At 42.5% G+C, this 23,676-nt stretch overlaps 1 protein-coding gene across 5 annotated transcripts in view; it reads right to left on the bottom strand.

The window, feature by feature from the left end:
- Positions 1-17,705: 17,705 nt before the first annotated feature.
- Positions 17,706-23,676, bottom strand: part of LOC129706216 (contactin-1-like) — a 427,793-nt gene continuing 421,822 nt past the window's right edge. For all 5 annotated transcript variants that reach the window (XM_055650289.1, XM_055650292.1, XM_055650287.1 and 2 more), the window contains one exon: positions 17,706-22,177. In XM_055650289.1, coding sequence (XP_055506264.1) covers positions 22,095-22,177 — 83 coding nt within the window. In that variant the 3' untranslated portion in view covers positions 17,706-22,094. The remainder of the gene's footprint in view (positions 22,178-23,676) is intronic.

Below are 23,676 nucleotides of genomic sequence, written 5' to 3' on the forward strand. Positions count from 1 at the left end.
AACACAAAGCTTTTCATTGTACCTCAGCACATGTGACAATAAACTAAACTTTCTCAGCCTTCTCCAATTTTAACAATGCATGAAAATGCTGATGGTAACAAAGGCAGCGGAAATTCCTGTTGGATTCCTCGTTGTGCCTCTCCAGCTGCGCTGTACAGGATCCAAGTGACCCACCCCAAGTGACCTGTGATCCAGCATCACAAGAACCAAGAAGTAGAGCGTTTCCTTTTACTTGGATCTGTTAAAATATTTAGCTAGCATTTCAGCGAGTTAATGACTCTTATACAATTTTATTTCCAGACAAACCCCATTTATGCTTCAGTTCAATTTATGATAAACAAAACATGGAGGCAGAACACTAACATCTGTGAGCATTTGTTCCCCCAAATGATTGCCGATTACGAGCACAGAATAACAATTGAAACGAGCTAAGGACACATTTGCTTTCCTCACAAATCACATTTGGTTTCCATCATTTTCCAGTGGTGGGGTGAATGGATTTCCTTTGAAGGCAGTCAAAGATCCCGTGCACACTTGGGTAAGAGCATTGGTATCTTTGCCTTCAACCCTGCTATCCCACTGCAGTACTCCCAGATCTCACTGTTCTGCAACACTCTCCAGGGCTCTACTATGTACAGTACAAGTGGTTTGACATAACCAAGTACAACACCTCATGCTGGTCAGATTTAAATTCCATTTGTCATTCCTTGGCCCACGTTTACAATTGATATACATCTTGTTGTAAACTTGGATCATTTTCATCATTGTCTACCGATCCATCTATTTTGGCGTCATTTATAAATTTACCACCAACAACATTGTCATCTAAATTGTTACCAAACAACGGTGGATCTAGTACCGACCCTTGGAGCAATCTACAGGTTAAAGTCTTCCAATCAGAAAAAAACAACTGTCCACAACTATCTTTTGACTCCTACCTCAAAGCCTGTTTGAATCTAATTCACCAGCTTGCTTTGGATTCCATGCGATCTAACCTTGCAGACATCTTTAGACAGAGGGTGGTAAATCTGTAGAATTCATTGCCACAGAAGGCTGTGGAGGCCAAGTCAATGGATATTTTTAAGGCAGAGATTGATAGATTCTTGATCAAAGGTCTTTTATTGTCATGTGTACCAATTAAGGTACAGTGATATACGAATTACCATACAGCCATACTAAAAAAAGTAACAAGACACATAATTACATAAAAGTTAACATAAACATCCACCACAGCTATCAAAGTCCCCACGTCGGGTCGGTCGAAGCTCCTGCGGCTTGGAGCTCTCGAAGTCGGTCTCTAACCAGCACCACCATGTTAAAGTCCGCAGGTTCCCGCGATTGGAGCTCAGACGTCGATCCCTGGCAAAGGGATCACCAACTCCACGATGTTAAGTCCTGCCGCCTCCTGCGGTTGGAGCTCCTGTATTCGGTTTCCATCAAAGGCCGCCAACTCCTCGATGTTAGGCCGCAGTGCGGACGGACATACGACGCGGGGGAAAAAAAAGAAAAATCGCATCTCCGTTGAGGTAAGAGATTTAAAAAGTCCCCCCCCCCCCCCCCCCACCACAAGCTAAAGAATGTTAAAAACATCCATTTAACATACTATAAAACAACAGAGAAGGAAGGGACAGCCAGACTGTCAGCGAGGGGTTACAGGGAGAAGTGTTTAAGAAGGAACTGCAGATGCTGGAAAATCGAAGGTAGACAAAAGCGCTGGAGAAACTCAGCGGGTGCAGCAACATCTATGGAGTGAAGGAAATAGGCAACGTTTCTGGCCGAAACCCTTCTTAAGGGGAGAAGAGAGGAGAATGGGATAGAGAGGGAAAGATAGACCAGCCACGATAGTTTGATGTGAAAGCGAGCTGTCCCTTTATCACAAGAGACAAGTAATGTGGGTAAATGGAAGAGAATGTCCTCACATGTTTTAGCAGGAATTCAATGTGCTCTGACCAACTTACAAGAACACATTACAGGTGAGCAGTGAGCTGAAAATAATGCAAGATCTATTGGAAGGGAGTCGGCCTCAGGCCCATTGTATCTTTGAAGAACTGAGTAATTAGGTCACTAGTCACATTGAGAAATGGTGATACTTTTCTTTGTCTGATCCAATTTCATAATTAATATTTATAATACAAACAAGAGCAGGACAATCCCGGTCAACGATTCAGTTCGTTTTAGACAAGGGTTGCCAATGAAACAACTATCAAACAAATGATAATTAAGATCCTGTCGAAGTTTCATGTCAGTATTAAGATGGCGATGCAAAGATTACTCCATGATTTAAATGACCCATTCATTCCAACTGGCAGGAGTAGATCCTGAAATAGTTGATAGAATGATGTATTTAGTTTGTAAAATAATGAGATGAGGAGATATGTAGATGAATATCTGATAGCCCTGGAGGGAATTGAGACCACCATGGTGATGAGAACCTTTTAAAGGACAGACCCAGGGCAAAACAGTACAATCCTCCAACTACCAAACATTCTTCTGATTTGAACCTTTAACCAGGGCTATGAATATGTTCTATATTCTCCAGAAATGACAAGCAGACTTGGCAGTCATTAAGCCAATAATAAGACGTTTAGATAGGAAGCCAGGCTGTCCTTTCTCTAAGGGAATCCAGCACTACGGTTAGAATTAGGCCTGTTAAGAAATTAATTATTTTGTTGAAGAAGCCTTTAACGGAAAGTCAGTGACTTTGGAAATCTGCTTCAAAATAAAATTCGGAAAAATACAGTCAGCACAGCGGGATAGTTGCTGCCTTATAGCGCCAGAAACCCGGGTTCGATCCCGACTATGGGCGCTGTCTGTACGTTCTCGCCATGACCTGCATGGATTTTCTTCGGGAGCTCCGGTTTCCTCCCACGCTCCAAAGACGTACAGGTTTGGAGGCGTGGTGAAATAGTAAAATGTCCCAAGTGTGTGTTGGATAGTGTTAGTGTACAGAGATCGCTGGTCGGCGTGGACTTGTTGGGCCAAAGGGCCTGTTTCCATGCTGTATCGCTAAACTAAACTTTCAATCAAAAAGAGCCTCAAAATGTGGAGTGTAATACTAGAGTGGGAAATTGGAAATGGATTAAGTCATGGCTAACAAACTGTGGAGTAGGCTCAAAAGGCTAAGTGTAATGTACTTTATGATCATTAGGAGCCATCCACTGCACCATACCGCTGGAGTTCACCATGCTTAGCGCATAAACAAAGTCCCATGAAGAGTTTATGTCCACCCAAGGAAAATCATTGTCATTGTCAAAGCACATACTCTGAGCTCATTTCCAGCAGGCACTCAGTAATGATGTCCATTTGGCAGAGTTACAAACTCCAAGTTTCCACTGCAGCCTCTTGACTTGCCAGAGGTTGTAGGGGTCAGGGTACAATAAAAGTGAATGGAGAGATGGGGAATAAGCCAGCACCAGGCACAGGAAAAGCCATATTTCTGTGTTGATGGATTGGAAAGGCTTCAAGCCCAGACAATCAAATCCCTAAACCAACTATGCACTGGCTGTGGTGGAGATGTCAAAGTCAATAAGCAACTGCAATTTATTACTGCTTTGATGTAAGAGTTCCAGTTGTGAAGTCCCCAGTTCTGCAAACTCAGGGAAGGCTGAAGATCCAGATGTTGTTTAGAAACCTGTACCTTGGCGCACAGACAGTACAGGACAAGGTGGAGCAAGTAGAAGTATTAGCTCCTCCCCCCTTGTCATTCCCCCCCACCCCCATCCCCACCCTCACCAACAAATCCTGGTAAAGCCATTGATGCACACACACACTTGTTCACTCAGTGCTTATATAAACGTATATGCATAGGCCCCCCTGCAGAAGTTGGTTAACCTAGAGATTTGTACTTGTGCCAGTCTAAAGTAGGGGGCTGCCTAGCTCAGTTTGGCAGGTGGAAATGTTGCACCAGGTTGGCAGTGTTACATAATGTGTAAGGAAGGCAGATGCTGGTTGACACCAAAGGTAGGCACAGAATGCTGGAGTAACTCAGCGGGACAGATGGAATTTCTTCTCTCTAGAGATGCTGCCTGCCCTGCTGAGTAACTCCAGCATTTTGTGTCTACCTAGGCAGTGATACATCAGCGGTATGAATCCTTGCAGAGTTTGTACGCTTTTCCTGTGACTGGCTTCCTGGTTTCCTCCCACATATCCCAAAGACGTGCAGGACTGTAGGTTAATTAACTTCTGTAAATTGTCCCTAGTGCGTAGGATAGAACTAGTGTATGGGTGATCATTGGTTGGTGTGGACCCAGTGGGCTGAAGGGCTTGTTTCCATGCTGCATCTCTAAATTAAACTGCTTAGCATGTGAATTGCATTTATACACTTGATACATTTATAATAATGGGGGTGGGGTAACCTTTTAAAAAAAAATCCTAATCAGAATTTTGCAGCTGCACGTTAAATTCAGAGTTCCTCCAGTACTCTGATTAGCCTTTACACTTTTCTGTGACATGTACGCCAGTCAGGCTGTTTTGATGCAGACACAATCCACCATTCCCTCAAGGAACAGCTTTGTTGCGCTTGTCAGAGCGTCTCTCCTTAACAGTTTCACCATCTGGATCAGACTCAAAGACCATCAGATACATGGTTGTTGCGTAAAGTCAGGATCCTAATAAATATAGCCAAGTGAAAACAATACGTTTCCAGAGGGAAACTTCCACTGATTATTTTTCTTGCATTTTGTGATGGAGAGGCCAAGTGACCTCTTACTTTTAAGTACTTGCTCGAGTGGTTGAAACGGGGATAATAAAGGGGCTGAGTATAAACATCAGCTGACAACCTCAATACAGCAGCAGACCAAGTTTCCGTGCTCAGAACATACACATTTTATTGCATTTCAAGGTCTATATTGCATACAAGCCTTATTCCAATGTAACAATTTGGTGATCCAATTTCTCATGCTCCTTCCCACTCTATTAAATGAAGGCACTGTGAGGATATGAGCTCCCCACTCTACCATTACATGTTGGGGGAGAACTTAATAAGGAAGAGATGAAGACTTCAGTTCTGTCTCATAATAAGCCGCAGAAATTCTGAACATTAACATCTGAACATTACTCGCTAGAATTTAGAAGATTGAGGGGGGATCTTATAGAAATTTACAAAATTCTTAAGGGGTTGGACAGGCTAGATGCAGGAAGATTGTTCCCGATGTTGGGGAAGTCCTGAACAAGGGGTCACAGTTTAAGGATAAGGGGGAAATCTTTTAGGACCGAGATGATGAAAACATTTTTCACACAGAGAGTGGTGAATCTCTGGAATTCTCTCCCGCAGAAGGTAGTTGAGGCCAGTTCATTGGCTATATTTAAGAGGGAGTTAGATGTGGCCCTTGTGGCAAAAGGGATCAAGGGGGAGAGAAGGCAGGGATGGGATACTGAGTTGGATGATCAGCCATGATCATATTGAATGGCAGTGCAGGCTCGAAGGGCCGAATGGCCTACTCCTGCACCTATTTTCTATGTTTCTATTAAGGAATAAGGCGAATTGTTCGTCACAGGAAAGATCAGCCGTCACTTTTTGTAGAAATAAAGAGCTGCAGATGCTGGTTTACAAGAATGCCATGCTGAGTTACTCCAGCACTTTGTGTCACTTTTTCTTCATGCTCTCTTCTTCCCGACAGGCCACCAAGAATTTCACTATATCTGTACCTCATTGTGTTTGTACTTATGGCAATAAATTCCACCTGGCTTGACTTGCTTGCTCAATTTGAGTTGATTGTACAGCGAGGAACAGGTACAATGATAGTCATAGACACAGAGCATAAATTATACATGTTGTACAAGACATTAGAAGTTTGTAAGTGGTAGGAGTAGAATTAGGCCATTCGGCCCATCAAGTCTACTCTGCCATTCAATCAGGGCTGATCTATCTTTCCCTCCTAACCCCATTCTCCTGCCTTCGCCCCATAACCCCTGACATTTGCGCTAGTCAAAGCAAAAAGGATTGACCAAAAAACCCTACTTTCAATTTGCATTAAGTATTAAAATAAACCTTTGTGAATCATGGTGCGAGTCTCTCTTCCATCTAAGAAGCTGTTATCACGAAGGAACAAAATGGGTGCATCAATTATGCTCAAACTTTCCATTAATTTTAAGGAATTAAAGGCAGGCAGATGCTGCCACTAATTTAAATAAAGTGTCTTCAGGTTATTTGTAGTGCTCTATTCTGATCTGGTTTATATAGTCTTGTCATGTGAATTAACCAGCATGATACTAAGGCTTATCATGTTTAATCAATGAGGTTGCAAAAACAGGCTTGTATTCCACTGAGCTTAGAAAGCTTATTGTTGATTTAATTACAGTTTAAAAAAAAATATATAGTGACTTTATAAGGCAGATAAAGAGAAAATATTATTCTAGTCAGGGGTAATCCAGAACTAAAGGCAAAATCCTTTCCGAGACATGCCTTTCAAAAATGAAATGAGGAAGCATTTTCTCCACCGAAAATCTGAAATGTGACTCCCCAAAAGCTTCTGTGCGATGCTTTATCAATTTCAAGACTGAGATAGATTTATTTTTGAGTCAAGGTATCAAAGGAAGGCTTAGTGCAATTGACTGTGACTCTGCTCCTTACTGACTGTCTATTGAAAGCAATACAGAGAAAGCTGTGGGCTCAGTTCATGCAGAAGCACTGGAGAAGGTGATGAACTGTGATCCAAACTATAAAATTACCTGATTCACCGTAGCACCAACCAAATTCATCATCAATATATTCCGATATATTAATGCTGTTGCCCTCTAAACCATGATAAATTATTTGATCTTCCTTGAGTTCATGTGTGATTGTAACTTTCTCCCGTCTTGAACCCCCAAAAACAGAACGTCACGGTGGCACGGTGTGGAGTGGCACGGGAGAGTAGCTGCCTTACACTACCAGAGACCCGGGTTCGATCCTGTCTGTGGGTGCTGTCTCTACAGAGTTTGTACGTTCTCCCCGTGACCGCATGGGTTTTCCTCGGGTACTCCGATTTCCTCCCACACTCCAAAGATGTACATGTTAATAGGTTAATTGGCTTCGGTAAAGTTTGTAAATTAAAGAAATCACTCGACTCGAAACGTCACCCATTCCTTCTCTCCAGAGATGCTGCCAGTCCCGCTGAGTAACCCCAGCATTTTGTGTCTACCTTCGATTTAAACCACCATCTGCAGTTCTTTCCTACACATTATAAATGGACCCTAGTGCAGGATAGTGCTAGTGTGTGGTTGGGGTGGTCTTGGTGGGCCGAAGGGTATGTTTCCATGCTGTATCTCGAAACTAAGTGAAACCCTCACAAATTTATAATAATTCCCTAACTAGATAGGGACCAAAGGTCAGTCACCATTTCTAATCTTAATCTATTTGTTTTTCTTCATTGGAGACACAACAGCAGATGCTGGAATCCTGAGCAAAAGAAAAAGTACTGGAGAACTCAGTGGGTCAGGCAGCATCCGTGGAAGGGAATGGACAGATGACGTTTCAGTTCGGGACCCTTCTTCCGTCTCGAAGATGGTCTCGACCCGAAACATCGCCCATCCACAGATGACGAGTTCCCCAACATTTTTTTTTTTTTTTTTTTTAAACTTTTCTTCAGTGTTTGGGAATGGGAGTGATTTTTCCAAATGGCACAAACTGAAGAACAAAAACAAACAGCCTCAACAGTGTGATGAAGGTTAACATGCCGGTTCAAGAACATGTAACCAACAAACTGCAGGAAACATCACACATTTCATTTTCCTTTTGAAATAACCAAACCCTATTTCCTGGAAATAACAGCACATGACAATTATTTTTTTAATTGTTTCTTGAATTTTGCACTTTTCAAAAGGATTCCATATAGAGATCAAAGAGATAACGCGATAACTCTTCTCTGTTGAACCTGTTCGGGTCTGAAGAAGGGTCTCGACCCGAAATGTCACCCATTCCTTCTCTCCAGAGATGCTGTCTGACCCGCTGAGTTACTGCAGCATTCTGTGTCTATCTGCCATCTTACAGCTGGAATTTTGACGAAGGTTATATGAAGTTATCCAAGGAATTTTCTTTGAGTTGTACGTGACAAAGGAGGGCAAATTAATTTCTCCCATCATTTGAAAACCTGCCAACACCCATTAAAGTGAAAACTTATGGCCGTGTTGACATTAGTTGGGTCCAGTTCCGAACAAAAACTGCCAAAATTCACACTTGCATAGAGCTTTGTAAATACTACTGATTTGATCCACCGTGTCCATGTTCAAACATTTTCACTGGAAATTGTCAAACACATCACTGGAAATGGCTCTGATATTTAAACAAAGGAATAGCAAGAAGCAATGCATAATTGGTTGATTTTGGATTGCAACAAATGAAAATCAACATTGGCATTTTAGTTTCCCAGCTTCATGGAAATACTTGCTTTGAACAATTGTACGGCTACAGATAGTCAGTCTCATTGTGTAATGAACTGCACTCGACACCATGATTTTAGAGGGTTAAATTAAAGGGACAGGTTGAATAGACCCATTTTAAGATGATCTGATTAGATGCTTAAAATGTTAAAATGCTACGTGAATTGTAAGTTACCGCATAGTTCCTTCGTCCCACTGACTAGCGATCACCCATTCACACTAATTCTATGTTATCCCACTTTCACATCCACTCTTGACATACTAGGAGTGCTTTACAGAGGCCAATCAACCTAAAAACCTGCATGTATGTGCAATGTGGGAGGAAATCCACGTGGCCACAGGGAGAACGTGCAAGGTCCACAGAGACAGCACCCGATGTCAGTATAGAACCCTGGCCACTGGTGCTGTGAACTAGAAGCTCTACCAGCTACGCCATGCCCCCCCCCCTATATTTTCACGAATACCTACACATACATTTAATTTGATACATTTAATACATTCAGCTAAAAATGCACTGACACGACTGCACTCCAGAATCTCAGGCCCACTGCAGCCCCATGTCCAAGATGGCTGCTAATCCCTCATCCTTTCAAATGACAAGAAGTTACCAACATAGACAAAATGGCACTCGAGGTCAAAACTGCATTGGAGAAGAATTCTGATGAACAAGCCATGAATTACTCACCAACAATGCAGCAGAACATAGACAAATGGAAATGGAGAACAAATAGACAAAAGCATAAGGAAATTGACTTGTCAAAATTAATCCATTTCAAAATAAAGACCAAAAGGAGGAAGTAGTTGAGTTTTTTTTTAATGCTCAATAGTTCAAAATCATCTGGGGAAAGCAAATCTCTGAGTTGTGAATGGAGGGAAATATAGATTACTTATATCATTAAAAGTTAAGTTAATTACCTACCTGATTATCAGTGTGGCTGTAGAAAAACATCCGGACCATTCTGCTGGATTGGGGGGTGTGGAGGGGAGGCAGCTGGGTGGGGCAAGCAATTAGTGGATGCAGCTGATTAGGGGCTGGTTAGCAGATAAGGGGAGGAGAAGGGGGGAAAAGGGGGAGGGGAGGGGGAAGAAGGGGAAAGAGGGGGGGCAGAGGAAAAAAGGGGAAGGAAAGGGAGGATAAAAGGGGAAGGAGGAAGGGGGGGAAAAAGGGGAGGAAAATGGAGGGAGGGGGAGAAAGGGGGAGGGGAAAGGGGGGGAGAAAGGGGAAAGGGGGAAGGGGGGAGGGGAAAGGGGAGGAGGGGGAAAAGAGGGGGGAGGGGAGGGGAAAAGGGGAAAGAGGAGGGAAAAGGAGAGGGAGGGGGGAGGGGGGGAGAGGGAGGAGGGGAGGGGAAAAGGGGAGGGGGGGGAGGGGGAGGGAGGGAGGGGAAAAGGGGGGAGGGGAGGAGGGGAAGGGGAAGGGGAGGAGGGGAGGGGAGGGGGGAGGGGAGGAAAGGGGGAAAAGGAGGGGGGGGGGAGGGGAAAAGGGAGGGGAGGAAAGGGAGGGAGGGGGAGGAGGGGGGAGGGGAGGGGAGGAGGAGGGGAAAAGGGAGGAGGAGGGAAAGGGGGGGAGGGGGGGAGGGGAGGGAGGGGGAGGGGAAAAAGGGGAGGAGGGGAAAAGGGGAGAGGGAAGGGAAAAAGGGGAGGAGGGGGAGGAGGAGGGAAAGGGAGAAGGGGAGGGAGGGAGGAGGGGGAAAAAGGGAAAAGGGAAAAGGAGGGGGGAGGGAGGGGAGGAGGGGAAAAAGGGGGGAGGGAGGGAGGGGAGGGGAGGGAAAAAGGAAGGGGAGGAGGGGAGGGAGGAGGGGGGAGGGAAAAAGGGGAGTAGGGAGGGGAGGAGGGAGGAGGGAAAAGGGAGGGAGAGGAGGGGGAGGGAGGAGGGGAAAAAGGGAGGGAGGGAGGAGGGAAAGGAGGGAGGGAGGAGGGAAAAAGGGAGGGAGGGAGGAGGGAAAAAGGGAGAAGGTGGCAGAGGGAGGGGGGTGATGTGGAGAACAAAAGTGTGCAGAATCTGATGGGAAAGTGAGGCGTGGACCTATATGAGTGGTGGTGGTAGACACAAGGAATAGGGGTGAGGATTAGGAGGGTGTATAAAGAGATCCAATGTGACACTCTCTGGGACTCCATAGTCCACTCTACCCATCCCACCCCAGGTACTTTCCAATGTAACAATAGGAAGTGCAACACTTGTCCCTACGCCCCTCCCCCTTCCTTCACCTCCACCTAGGGACATGAGAAGCCCTTCCAGATATGACAGAGATTCACCTGCACCTCATCCAACCCTGGCTATTCTAATTGTTGGTCTTGATATGGCCTTCACTACGTCAGTGAGACCAAACACACCCCTCTTTGCTGAGCATTTGCATTCTGCCTAATATGGTCATCTACATCTCCCAGCAGCCAGCTATAATAATTCCCTTCCCATTCCCACATTCAACCATCTCCTCCACTGCCAGGGTGAGACCAAACACAAACTAGAAGAGCAACTCCTTATATTGCTCCTAGATCGTCTACAAACCATCGACATGAACATTAACTCCAGTATTTAATTTAATTTTGTCATTGTGAGAAAAAGATTTTGTGTCTACCCTATCTCATCTGTGGTCACTTGAAACGAGTATGACTTTGTTTAATGTGGGGAGACTAATGCACAGACAACTACCACATGGTCCTTGACAGATGTGGGTCAGGATCCAGCGGCATGAAGTCCAAGACATCCGGGGACCCTTTCCTGCGGCAGCCTTCATCCGCCTTCACAGCCGTTGTGCCACTCTACTAAAGTCAGCCATCATCCTCCGCCTGTTCCACCGTTGAGGTCTTGGTTGGATGGCTCTTTGTCAGGGATCTCCCCCTTGACCTTACCACCTTGAGTGGCCCTACCAGGAGCATAGCTCCAGACGGCATCGCTCTCAGATCTCAGGACCACACAAGCTTCTCCACCACGACAAGGTGACAATCCACAGAGAAGTCTATGCCTCATATGCTTCAATCTATGCCTCTCATATGCTTCTATCAGATTTCCTTGCAACCTCTAGTTTTCCAGAGGTAACAATCCAAGTCTGTCTAACCTCTCCAGATAGCTAATACCCCCTAATCCAGACACCATTCTCATAAAACTCCTCTTACTCTTTTCAGAGCTTCCACATCCCTCCTGTAATGGGACGACCAGAACTGCACACAATACTCCAAATACGATATAACCTAAGTCCTATAAAGCTACATCATGACACCTAGACTCTTATACTCAATGGCCCAACCTATGAAAAGTAGAATACCAGGTGCCTTCTTCATCACTCTATGTACTTGTGTTGCCACTTTCAGGGTGTTATGGACTAGGACCCTAAGATTCTGCTGTAAATCAATGCTGTTGAGGATCATGCCATTAATTGCAAAATTTCCCCTTAAGTATGATCCCCCAAAGAGCAACACTTCACACTTACTTGGATTAAACACTATCTGCCATTTCTCTGCCCATATCTGCAGCTGATGTATAACCCCTGTATATTTGATAGTCTTCTTCACAGTCGGCGATCCCGGCAATATTAGTATCATCTGCAAATTTACTAACCAACACATCTTCGTTTACGTTCAAGTCACTTGTATATATATTTTTAAAAAGCGGACCTAGCACAGATCCCTGTGGACCGCCACTGGTCACATTTCCAGCCTGAATATTGTCCTTCCACCACAACCCTCTATCTGAAGCCAGTTCCGAATCCAAACAACTAAGTCACTATTAATCTTGTGCATCTTACTTATCTAGACCAGTCTACCTTGGAGGACTTTATCATATGCCTTACTAAAATTCATGTAGACAACATCCACCGCCCTATCCTCATAGATTACCTTGAGTCATAGAGTGAAACAGTGTGGAAACAGTCCCTTTGTCCCAACGTGCCCACATATGTCCCAGCTACACGAGTCTACACTGGTCTCACCTGCACCCTATTTGGTCCATATCCCTCCAAACCTGTCCTATCCATGTACCTGTCAAACTGTTTCTTAAATGTTGGGATAGTCCCTGCCTCAACTACCTCCTCTGGAGCTTGTTCCATACACCCACCACCCTTTGTGGGAAAAAGTTACCCATCAGATTCCTATTAAATCTTTTCCCCTTCACCTTAAACCTATGTCCTCTGGTCCTTGATTTATCTACACTAGGCAAGATACTCTTACCTTTGTCATCTCCTCAAAAAACGTGATTAAATTAGTAAGAAACGACTATCGCACAGAAAGCCATGTTGATAAGAAATAGATACGCCTGGAGTCTTTTTCCAGGGGTAGGTGATCAAGAACCAGAAACCATTGGTTTAAGGTGAGAGAGAAAATATTTAAAAGGAATTGTGGAACGAGTTTTTCACAGTTTGTGGAGGGTATATGAGAGTAATATCCTTCTGCGGGGCGGAGACGGTGCTCCGGTGGCTGAGGCGGCGTTCTGGCGGCGGCGGCCTGAATCCGGGGCTCGGCCGCGGGCCAGTGGACGACATCGTCGGGAGCTCGCTGGTCACAGGCTGGTGCCTGTTTTCCGGAGCTCCCGTGGCAACAGCTGCGTCCGCTGGACTGGAGGGCGGCAGCTTCGACCACCCCTGGGCCGCGGAGCTTGAACCGCGGGACTGACTTACCATCGCCCGGTGGGGTATCGCCTCAGCGCAGAGGGAGAAGAGACAGTAACCCTAAGACTTTTGCCTCCATCACAGTGAGGAGGTGCTTGGTGAACTCACTGTGGTGGATGTTAATTTGTGTTTATTGTGTGTTGTTTATTATTACATGTATGGCTGCAGGCAACGACAAATAAAGGATTCAATTCAATTCAAGTAGTTGAGAAAGGTACTAAAACAATATTTAAGAGATATTTGTACAGGTACATGGAGTTTCGAGGAATATGGGCCAAACGCAGGCAAATGGGTTAGATAGGGCATGTTGGAGGTCATGGATGAGTCAGACCGAAGGGCCTGTTTCCGTGCTCAGATAAGGTCCAGAACCTGTTAAACTGCTTTTAGTGCTGTGGTAGAGGGGTGAAAATTGGACGTTTGAAGGACTCCTCAATCTTCTTAGAATAAACATCTTTCACCATCAAAATAGGTAGAAACTGCTTGAAACCTCATCTGAAAAAAATACACTCCTCTTTACAGTATTAAGTTTAAGTATTAGGTTACCAGGTGGCTTGAACCAGCACCAGCAGCTTTCTGCCTTCGAGATACTAGACCAGACTGACACTAAACATAGTTGTTCTGGCCTTCATAGAGTGTTGCCAACAAGCAAATTCTCTGGATTCTCATCCCCCTCAAGTGTAATGATAGTGATCAGAATCATGATCAGAACTTTCTAAAACACTGGTGGTGGGGCTGTCTCTGACATTGCTGACAATCCCCTTGGGTGCAGTTACAACCTCTTATTTGCGATGAAGCAAATGACTGTTTTGCTTAAATTGCTGGGCACAATCCAAAAACGCAACTCACAGCAGCTGTGAGATTAAAACACAAGACAATGTCTATGCTTTTAGACATCTGTTGAGTCAATTTGCTCAACATTTCTAATAAAAGGAACACAGGATGCTCCCAAGTATTGGCCCACTTACCACAACTCTGTTCAGGCTGCTTCACTGTAAGATGATCAAGTGTTAAACATTCATTTTCTTGGAGCAGATGCATCGATGCTTTTCAGATTATTATCCTTTGTCCTATTCTGACATTTATGACCAATTGCCTCGAGTTTTAGACTTTAGAGATACAGGCCCTTCGGCCCACGGCGACTAGCGATCGCCCCCTACACTAACACTATCCTACACACTAAGGACAAATAACAATTTGCAGAGACCAATTAACCTACAAACCTGAGGTACACAAAAATGCTGGAGAAACTCAGCGGGTGCAGCAGCATCTATGGAGAGAAGGAATTAGGTAACGTTTCGGACCGAAACCCTTCTTCAAACCTGTATGCTTTTGGAGTGTGGGAGGAAACCAGAGCACCCGGAGAAAACCCATGCTGTCACAGGGAGAACGTACAAACTCCGTACAGACAGCACCAATTGCTAGGATTGAACCCGGGTCTCTGGAGCCGTGAGGCAGCAACTCTACAGCTGTACAGCCAGGTTGTACACCAATTGTGTGGAAACCCAAACAGGCCAGAGATGTGGCCATGAAGGCAGAACCCAACAGTTGATCCAGAACAAAAATCCCATGTAACAACAATAGGACAATGTAATTCTTGCTTGAGTTAATGAAACGATTACTACATATGGATAACTCCATGCATATCAACCTCATCTCCTCCAACCTCCGTGGGGAATCTGTGAACCATGGCACACTATCCAAATGGAAAGACATATAAATAAATATTCTGTGCAGGGTTTTGTCTGATGTCATTCAACTTCCAAATGGACTTTTACTCCAGGCACCAAGTAAGGGCCTATTTCCGCGCTGTATCTCTAAACTAAACTAAAATCAAATAGAGTAACACTCCAGTAATCCATGATCCAATGATTTGGAATCCTAATGGTTTGGCCCCTGAATCACAATGGTGATTACCTCCTCCTCACCAGAGGCCGGGTTCCTGTAATCCCTTCCAACTCACCAGGGCCAATATTCCTGCCCTCCGTTACAACTCACAGGGCCTTCGTCCCCGCGCTCTCTTCAAACTTACCTGATTTCCTGGAAAAAGTATTATAACATTTGAAAAATAGTCATTAAAAGTGGTTTGGGATATAACCAGGAAAAACTTTAAATTGATGGGAGAATCCGAGAATCTGACACCACCACCAAATATTGAGCTTGCTGGATTATTGAAGTTTTCCTGTACATTATAAACTGAGGATATACTTGTTATCCAAGTGTGAAGCAATGACACTGTCTAATTTAACCCAATCATTGATCATCGGTAAACCATGTACATTAGCTATGTTTGAACAGTAATATTCTTTATTTATGAAACAGGAAGACAAAGAGACAATTAGAGAGAGAGAGACGAGAAGACAAAGGGAGAGAAAACATTACCACTGTAGAACAGTAACATTTCCCAACCACAGACCAGTGATGTTACCTCTTTTGAGTAATGTAAATACTAATTTGCCTGTGTGTGTTATACACACACACGCACACACACACACACGTGTGTGTGTGGGTGTGTGCAGGAAAGAACTGCAGATGCTGGTTTAAACCGAAGATAGACACAAAAAGCTTGAGTAACTCAGCAGCATCTCTGGTGAGAAGGAATGGGTGACATTTCGGGTTAAGACATATACATATATATATATATATATATATATATATATATATATATATATATATATATATATATACATATATACATATATATATATATATACAGTATATATATATATATATATATGTATACATACACATATATATACACACACATTTATATCATGTATATAAGCACATATACATACACACAAATATTTATACACACACACATATATATATATAATATATACATATATATATATATGCATACACACATATATACTCATACTCTCTCACACATAAATTATATATATATATCTATATATGTACACACACACACACACACACAAACATACACATAAAACCAACAATAAAAGTGCAAGAAGACAACACCAATGACAAAAACAACCTGAGATTGTAACTGTGAAGAAGCACGGCCAAGACGGCTGCTCTGTCAGATGGCCAGGCCTGGGTGGGCAATCTGGAACTAATCATGCGGTCGATCAGGTGTCAGCCAGTGGCTAATGAGGACAAAGACCAACGTCAGCTCTGCTGTGGTCATCAGCACGTGGACCAGCAGTCAGAGAAGCCGTCAATCTAGTCAGTCAATTGGAGAGAGTTCACTTGGCCCTGACCGAGTCTCTGTGGAACATTTGAACATGGTAGCTGTCAGCTAAGTGAGGGATATGACAATGGAGGTTCAAGTGATTTGAAAATAGAAGAGTTTACGTGATGTGTAATAAAGCAAAATCTTGGATAATTTGGCATTCAATTGTTCAGAGATCCAGATGATTTAGCAGTTGGTTTATGCTTTAGTCTGGAATGTCTGAAATCAGCAAGCAGGTTGTGTGTTCATTTTAGTTCATTGTCACGTGTACCGAGGTACAGTGAAAAGCTTTTGTTGCGTGTTAACCAATCAGTGTAAAGACAATACACGAGTGCAATCGAGCCATCCACAGTGCACAGATACATGATACAGGGAATAATGTTTATTGCAGGATAAAGTCCAGTAAAGTCTGATCAAAGATTCTGGATTGTGGCCAGGGATGGGATCTGGACTCTCGGCAGGATGTGTGGCTGGAGTCAGGGTTAGGTTCAGGCTCAGGTAACAGGTAGGTTTAGTGGCTCCAGCTAGGATCCAGAGTGTGTTTCACGTATACTTTGAACACCCTGGGTTCACTGGAGGATGCATTATATTACTGCATAACATATTAAAAACATTTGAAATTAATGCCTGTTTTGATTTAATAATGTAATATTCAATAATCTGGAAAATTCCCAGGTGCAGCAACATCAAAGTCCCAAGGCTGTTGGCTGAGTTATGCTCGTATAGATAATTGCAGGTATTTGTAGAAGATATAATACGTGGACCTGAATGTAGCCATTTAATTAGGGCAACACAGTGGCGCAACGGTAGAGTTGTTGCCTGACAGCACCAGAGACCCGGGAACGATTCTGACTGCGGGTGCTGTCTGAACGGAGTTTGTACGTTCTCCCTGTGACCACGTAAGTTTTCACCGGGTGCTCTGGTTTCTTCGCCTGTTCCAAAGACGTGCAGTTTTGTAGGTTAATTGGTTTCGGTATAATTGTCCCCAATGTTAGTGTATGGGTTGATTGCTGGTCGGCATGGATTCTGTGGACCAAAGGGCCTGTTTCCACGCTATCTCTAAAGTCTAAAGATTCACGGTTGTCTAGCTTGTTTTACACTGTTAACTTAAACTTCCTTCAGGGACAGCATGTCCTGAATGGTGAAGTGAGAGCAACTAAAAATAACACATTCAGCAAAGACTGTTGATGACTACCATTCAGTTGATGTGGGGCTAGAAGCTTCCTTTCCATCTGTACATGTTCCACAACAGTTTTTGTACCGTGGTTCAGCAGACATGTGCTCAGATGGATTTCTGGAAAGTATGGATGTTTCTGCTTTAAAATACATCCGAGAGTCGTGATTAAAATTGTTCGAAAATGTAAGCACCGTTGGATACAGGATATATAGGGTTGCCACTGAGAGTATGTTTTGTGTCACCACAACAACACATTAAATCAATAAAACTGTCATGATTCCACCAGGGAGACTTCGAAGTAAAAACCATAAGAACATTAAACCAGAAAACATGGCCAGTTGAGCCACATAACTCACAAAAACAATAGGCGGTATTTACAGTCTATATAAACTTTAATTGAGAATAGTGGTTACTCATCAGTACAAGTGATTAGTTGATACCAGAACAGGTATGATAAATCAGCAGAGAGCTAATGTTTACTTCATCTACAATACCTGTATGAATTAATGATCCCATAAAACCATATATCAGTTGGTAAAAAAAATGGCAGTCTGTGCTCCCAGTTATAGGAATCAGAGCACTCTCAGTTTAATAAAAGAGGGTGTAAAAAGAACCTTTTTTTTGCATTTCACTGTAATCCCATGCACAATGTCACATACCACTTCTGGTCCGAATATAGTTTATTTCAACAGTTAAAGCCATTTTAAAATCAAAACACTGCAGATACTAGGAACCTGAAATAAAAAACAGAAAACACTGGAAACATTCGGATGGTTAGGCAACATCTGTGGAATCTGTACATTTTGAGAGTATCATCAGGTTAATTTGAGGATAATGAAATAATGTTGCCAGGAAGTCACAACTGAACATAGACATGTAACTTACAGCTTTGAAATTAGCATGGGTTAACACTGCCCCTATGCTTGAAACAATTTACTTATCTGGTAATTTATCAAAGTGTTAACAAAGTACAGTCACTTTGCAAATTGACAGGTAATTAATTCCATTATGAAGTTGTTCAGTGTAGTACTGAGCTGTTATTGGGAAGACAGTGGACAAACACTTCAGAGTCTCATCATTTGAAGGAAGTCCTTTAAATTAGTAGACTGAGGTATTTTAAACAAATGCATCGTGTTAATACCCCACCACAAAACTGGGGCGCATTTTACATTGTGTCAACAGACTTAATAATAACAAAAGTGCACGGAATGGGATTGTTAGAAATCAAGCCAATTGTTTATATACCTAAAAATGAGGCACAATTCCTTCACAACTGATTATCAAACACAACCAGCAAATCAACAGGGAATTATATAATGTGTTTTAGGAGACCCTTCTGATTTATTTATGTGTTCAGAAATCGGTTGTAACAAATGAATTTGATCAAGAAATACTTGAATTGAAAGTGAACAAACATGTGACAAATGAACCGTCAGAAAGTAAATCTAGATGACAGAACTATGGAGTAACTAAAATCAGAATAACTAATTTAGTTCATATTAAAAATGACATAGTGCAAAAAATCCATTGTTACTAAAACTACTGAAGTTACATACGACATACCTTAGTGCCTAGTTCTGCATTATTACTGACAAAGCTTGAAGAGAGCATGAAATCTAGGAGAAGAATCTACCTCTATCTAGCAAGATTGTGCTAAGTTTCATTCAAAAGCTATTACTCTGTTTTTAAAGCATGAGATTGCACTAATATTTTACCCCGCTGATTCAACACCATTTGCGTTACTTGCAACAGTCACACATTCAATCTTAATTGACAAGTGAATCATAAATGGACTTTAAATTCCTCACACAGCACCAACATGTAACACTGGAAATTTTATAGACAGTCAAAAGCGTTAGCTATTTTCAGGCGTTTTGGCAGCTGCTGCAGTACTTTCTACACCGATTGGAGTTTGTGCTCATCTCTAAGTATTTGATATCACCGCTGTATTTACTGATATAGCAACAAAAACGTGGAAGTGCTTAAACATTTAGTTATGAACATGTTGGCATTGAAACCCTGTAGTATAATCCATGTTTCTCAATGGAAATCCTATAGTTTTAGAGTCATACAGCATGGAAACAAGCCCTTCGGCCCAACTTAGCCCATGCCCCATCTATGCTAGTCTCACCTGCCTGTGGCCCTTATCCCTCTAAACCATTCCTATCCATCTACCTGTCCAAATGTCTTTTAAATAATAGTATTTGCCTGAGTTACCTCTCCTGGCAGCTCGTTCCATATAACTGTGTGAAAAGGTTGCTCCTCAGGTTCCTATTAAATCTTTCCCCTCTCACCTTAAACCTATGTCGTCTGGTTCTCGATTCCCCATACTCTAGGTAAAAGACGCTGTGGACTCATCCTATCCCAAAACCAAAATCACTGCATTGGATGATGCTGGGTGATTCTGAAATTATTTGTGGTCTCCTCTGCTGCTTCAGTTAAATGAATCCCTCCCTCACCCTCATGCAATGTTACTTTTGCAAGATGGGCACTTTGTTTATTTAAATCACATTATATTTCATTCAAAAAATGATCTGACAACTTACCATGTGCTGTGATATCATAAATGGATGTGCAAAAGGTCCATTGATTGAACACTAAAACCTTCTCTTGACAATTGATGCCAAGTTTATCTGAACTGAAGAAATAGGAGTAGGTGATCTGCCCTTCAAGTTTGCTCCAACCTTCATTAAGAGCATTGTTGATTTTGTGTTACCTCAGCCCCAATATCCAACCCCACAATCTCCTGATATCCTCAATGCAGGGAAATCCATTTATTCTGCTTTGAACAAAAATAGCGATGGAGCTCCCACATTCCTCTGGGGTACTGAAGTCCAAGGTTCATCATCTTCTCCTCATCTCAATGCTAATTCTCAAGCTGAACACCCTAGTCACTAGTCTCCTTCAGAGAAAAATTATCCATGTCTCTAGAAATGTGAAGTAACCATCTCCACACGAGAGATCCAGGGCATTGGAAGCGTCAAGGATTTACTGTTTTGTAATGCCCTGCATTAAGCATAAACTTACCAACATTTTGACATTGTAGGGACCTTATTTTACTTTCACCCTTACAAGTTAGACTGGTGCATGATAAATGGGATTTAGTAATTACTGCTAACTCACTGACCTTCTCCAACTACAGACAAGATAACTGGTTAAAATAAAGCTAAGGTGACTTTGATTTAAAATCCAATGAGCTGTGTTGCAGAATAAGCTTCGTAAAGTGGTGATGGAAGTAAGGAAATGCATCAGGGAATAAGATTTGTAATTGTAAAGGGATTTGGAGGGCAGCGGAGAAAGAGCAGTGAACAGCCAATGTATGTAGTCTTTCAGAATTAGCACAGGCTTGATGGGTTTTAAGGTCCTTTTTTGTTGACGTCTCAGGTCATCAGACCTGCCTATTGACCTAGAATGTGTGTGGAGAACGTGTAGAAGATTTGCAACACTTGATTGAAGGTAATGTCAACCTGTGTGATGAAGGCCATTCTTTGGGAGCATGGAAGCAATTCCTCAGGAACTGTTTGTGAACTGGGCAGAGCTACAGAATGAGGAGGATGCCAAATTAATGAAAAAGGAAGAGGACAAACTGTTGGCAATTACACTGCAGATGCTGGACATTTGAAATAAATGTAAAACAGAAAATACTGGAAACACTCAACACGTCAGGGAGCACCTACAGAGAGAGACAAAATAGTTAATGTTTCAGGCCAGAGACCTTTGGTTTCCCTTTCCACTGATTCTGCCAGACCTGCTGAGTGTAATCAACCAATTAACAGTGTTGGCCAAAGAATATAAGGATGCCTAGCAGAATTTTATAAACACTGTTGAATCTCATCTAATTTTCCAAGAAGGGCGGTCAACAAAGAATATACATTAACATTTTAAGATTTATATTGGAATGTTGCTTTTTCAGTATAAATCTACATACAACTTAAACAAATTGATAATTGAGTATAAATGTAAAAAATCTATTTGCTGATTACAGGGCCTGGCTTTGAGTATGAAACTACTGTCATCCTACTTAGAACAAGATTGTAGGATGTCTCAATGCCAGCATGCACAACACGGCAACTAAAAGATGCAGCAGATTTCAAACACCCAGAGTGTGCACTTCTCTAAAGGAAAATGTGGCCTGATAACCATAAATCTGCAATCTATTGTATGTGTTATGACTGTTACTCTAAATAGAAGGTTCTCATTCAAGGGAGATTGGCTGCCTTCAACTCTACGGAATAGTGCTGCATACAGACACAGTACATGACAAGGTTAACCTTCCATTCATTTTTTTTAAAACAACCAATGCATTCATTGTCTAGTTCACTTAACTATTTTTTTGTTAAATGTTAAAGCACCTATGTGTGGTGAATTCTATTATTTTCCTCAAACTCTAAGCTATGGTATTTTGTCACTGGTAGCCGCGCCATTAGATCAAATCATGCAACTGCCATAGATCAGTGTAAGTGTTTATATAAGGCAGATTGGAACAAGTCAAAAGAATTCCTTTGATTCACTTCCAATGTTATGTTTACTTGGTATTTAATGGGGGCGGGTGGGCAAGGTGGGTGGTGGATGGGGATAAAGTTCCTTGATGCCTTCTGTCCATGAGAAGTGTACAATAAGTCTTTCAAATTCATGTTATATTTGGCTTTTGATGGTACCAGAGATGTCTGCAGCGAGCAACGATCTTTACAGGCTTGAGACGATTCAGTCACCTCACGGAGAGCTCTTTACCGATGTACAAAGAAGATAATATTGGCTACAATCACAGCTCCAGGCAATTGATGACACCAAGGATCAGGCCAAAGCTAAGTAAGATGTAGGAGATCTTCACAGTGACTCCTGAATCTGAGGGTTAAAGAAGAAAAATAAAATAACTAGTTGAACGGGAAAACATCTTGCATTTCAAACATAATATTGATCAGATATGAACACCTATCCATGTTTTAAATACTTTACACTTTATATCAATCACGACACATCATTTGATGCAAAGGCCAGTCTGCCCCACAAAAGTAATTTTCGACCTTTCCAGCAGCAGAGAAATTAAGCCCGTAGATCCTTAACTGACCGGAGACTGAACTAACACAGTCGTGAAAATGAAAGGCCGGGAGATTACAGCAAGGTGGAATCGAATCCTGGATACAGTAACTTTGAATGCTGTCTTCACATCATAAAAAGGATGTGGAGGAAATAGAGAAAGTGCAGGAAAGAATTACAGAGGATACCAGAACCGAGACATTATAAATAGACCAGGACTGTGAATGACCTAATGGAAGATGTTACTCCTGCCTAAATCAGACTAGGCATCATAAATAAAATGTAGTTTCTCAAACCTTATCCTGGACCTCAAACTCTCTTCGACAAAAGTTTTGAATCTTTACAGAAGACCAAGTTGGCAAATATGTGGGATTAGTCCTAACCTGTTCCCCTGGTTGAATAGGCACATAAAAAGGGTCTGGTTAACATAAGTTAAATGCATGGTTGTATTGGCATGCAGTGCACAGTTCCACGAGGTACAGGACCACTGGTCAGGTAGTGACTATATGACATACACTGGAGTCAGTCTTGGTTCCTACAGCCTCTTTGCCATTCAATTAGACCACATATTCCTGTGGCTTGGTTATATTTCTTGTTTTTCTCAAAATCCTGGCGCTTCTTCTGATCCAACATCTCCAACTTTTTTTTTATAACTTAGACTTTAGAGATACAGCATGGAAAAAGGCTCTTTAGTCCACGCCGACCAACCATCGTGTAGCACTATCCTACACACTGGGTACAATTTAGAATTTTACTGAAGCCAATTAGCCTACAAAGCTTTATGTCTTTGGAGTGTGGGAGGAAACTGGAGCACCCGGAGAAAATCCACGCGCTCACAGGGAGAGCGTGCAAACTCTGCACAGAGAGCACCTGTATTCAGGACTGAACCTGTGTGTCTGGCGCTGTAAGGCAGCAACTCCACCGTTGCGCCACTGTGCCGGACCAAGTTCTTTTGTGTAAGAAATACTTCTTGAATTAGCTTTAAATAGCCCAGTTCTAACCGTACAACTTTTACTGAATTCCCCACTAGGATAGTTTATCAGTATCTAACTTATCAAACTACCTGATAGATACAATCACCCTGTTTCCATAATGTTTCGACACCTCTTTCACTCGGAGATCATGGATTTCCTTTACAGACTTTCCCCCTTGAGGCATTGTAATATAACATAAAGGAATATTCCAAACTCATGACAGAGGATTTCAATGTTATTATCTGACAGATGCCATCAAACGAGCCTGTGATCGAATCAGATGTGTTCAATAGCCCCTGTGGATTTTATGAAGTGTGCAATATAAATAAAATG

The sequence above is a fragment of the Leucoraja erinacea genome, chromosome 19, assembly GCF_028641065.1.
Source record: "Leucoraja erinacea ecotype New England chromosome 19, Leri_hhj_1, whole genome shotgun sequence".
In the NCBI taxonomy this organism is placed as follows: Eukaryota; Metazoa; Chordata; class Chondrichthyes; order Rajiformes; family Rajidae; genus Leucoraja; species Leucoraja erinaceus.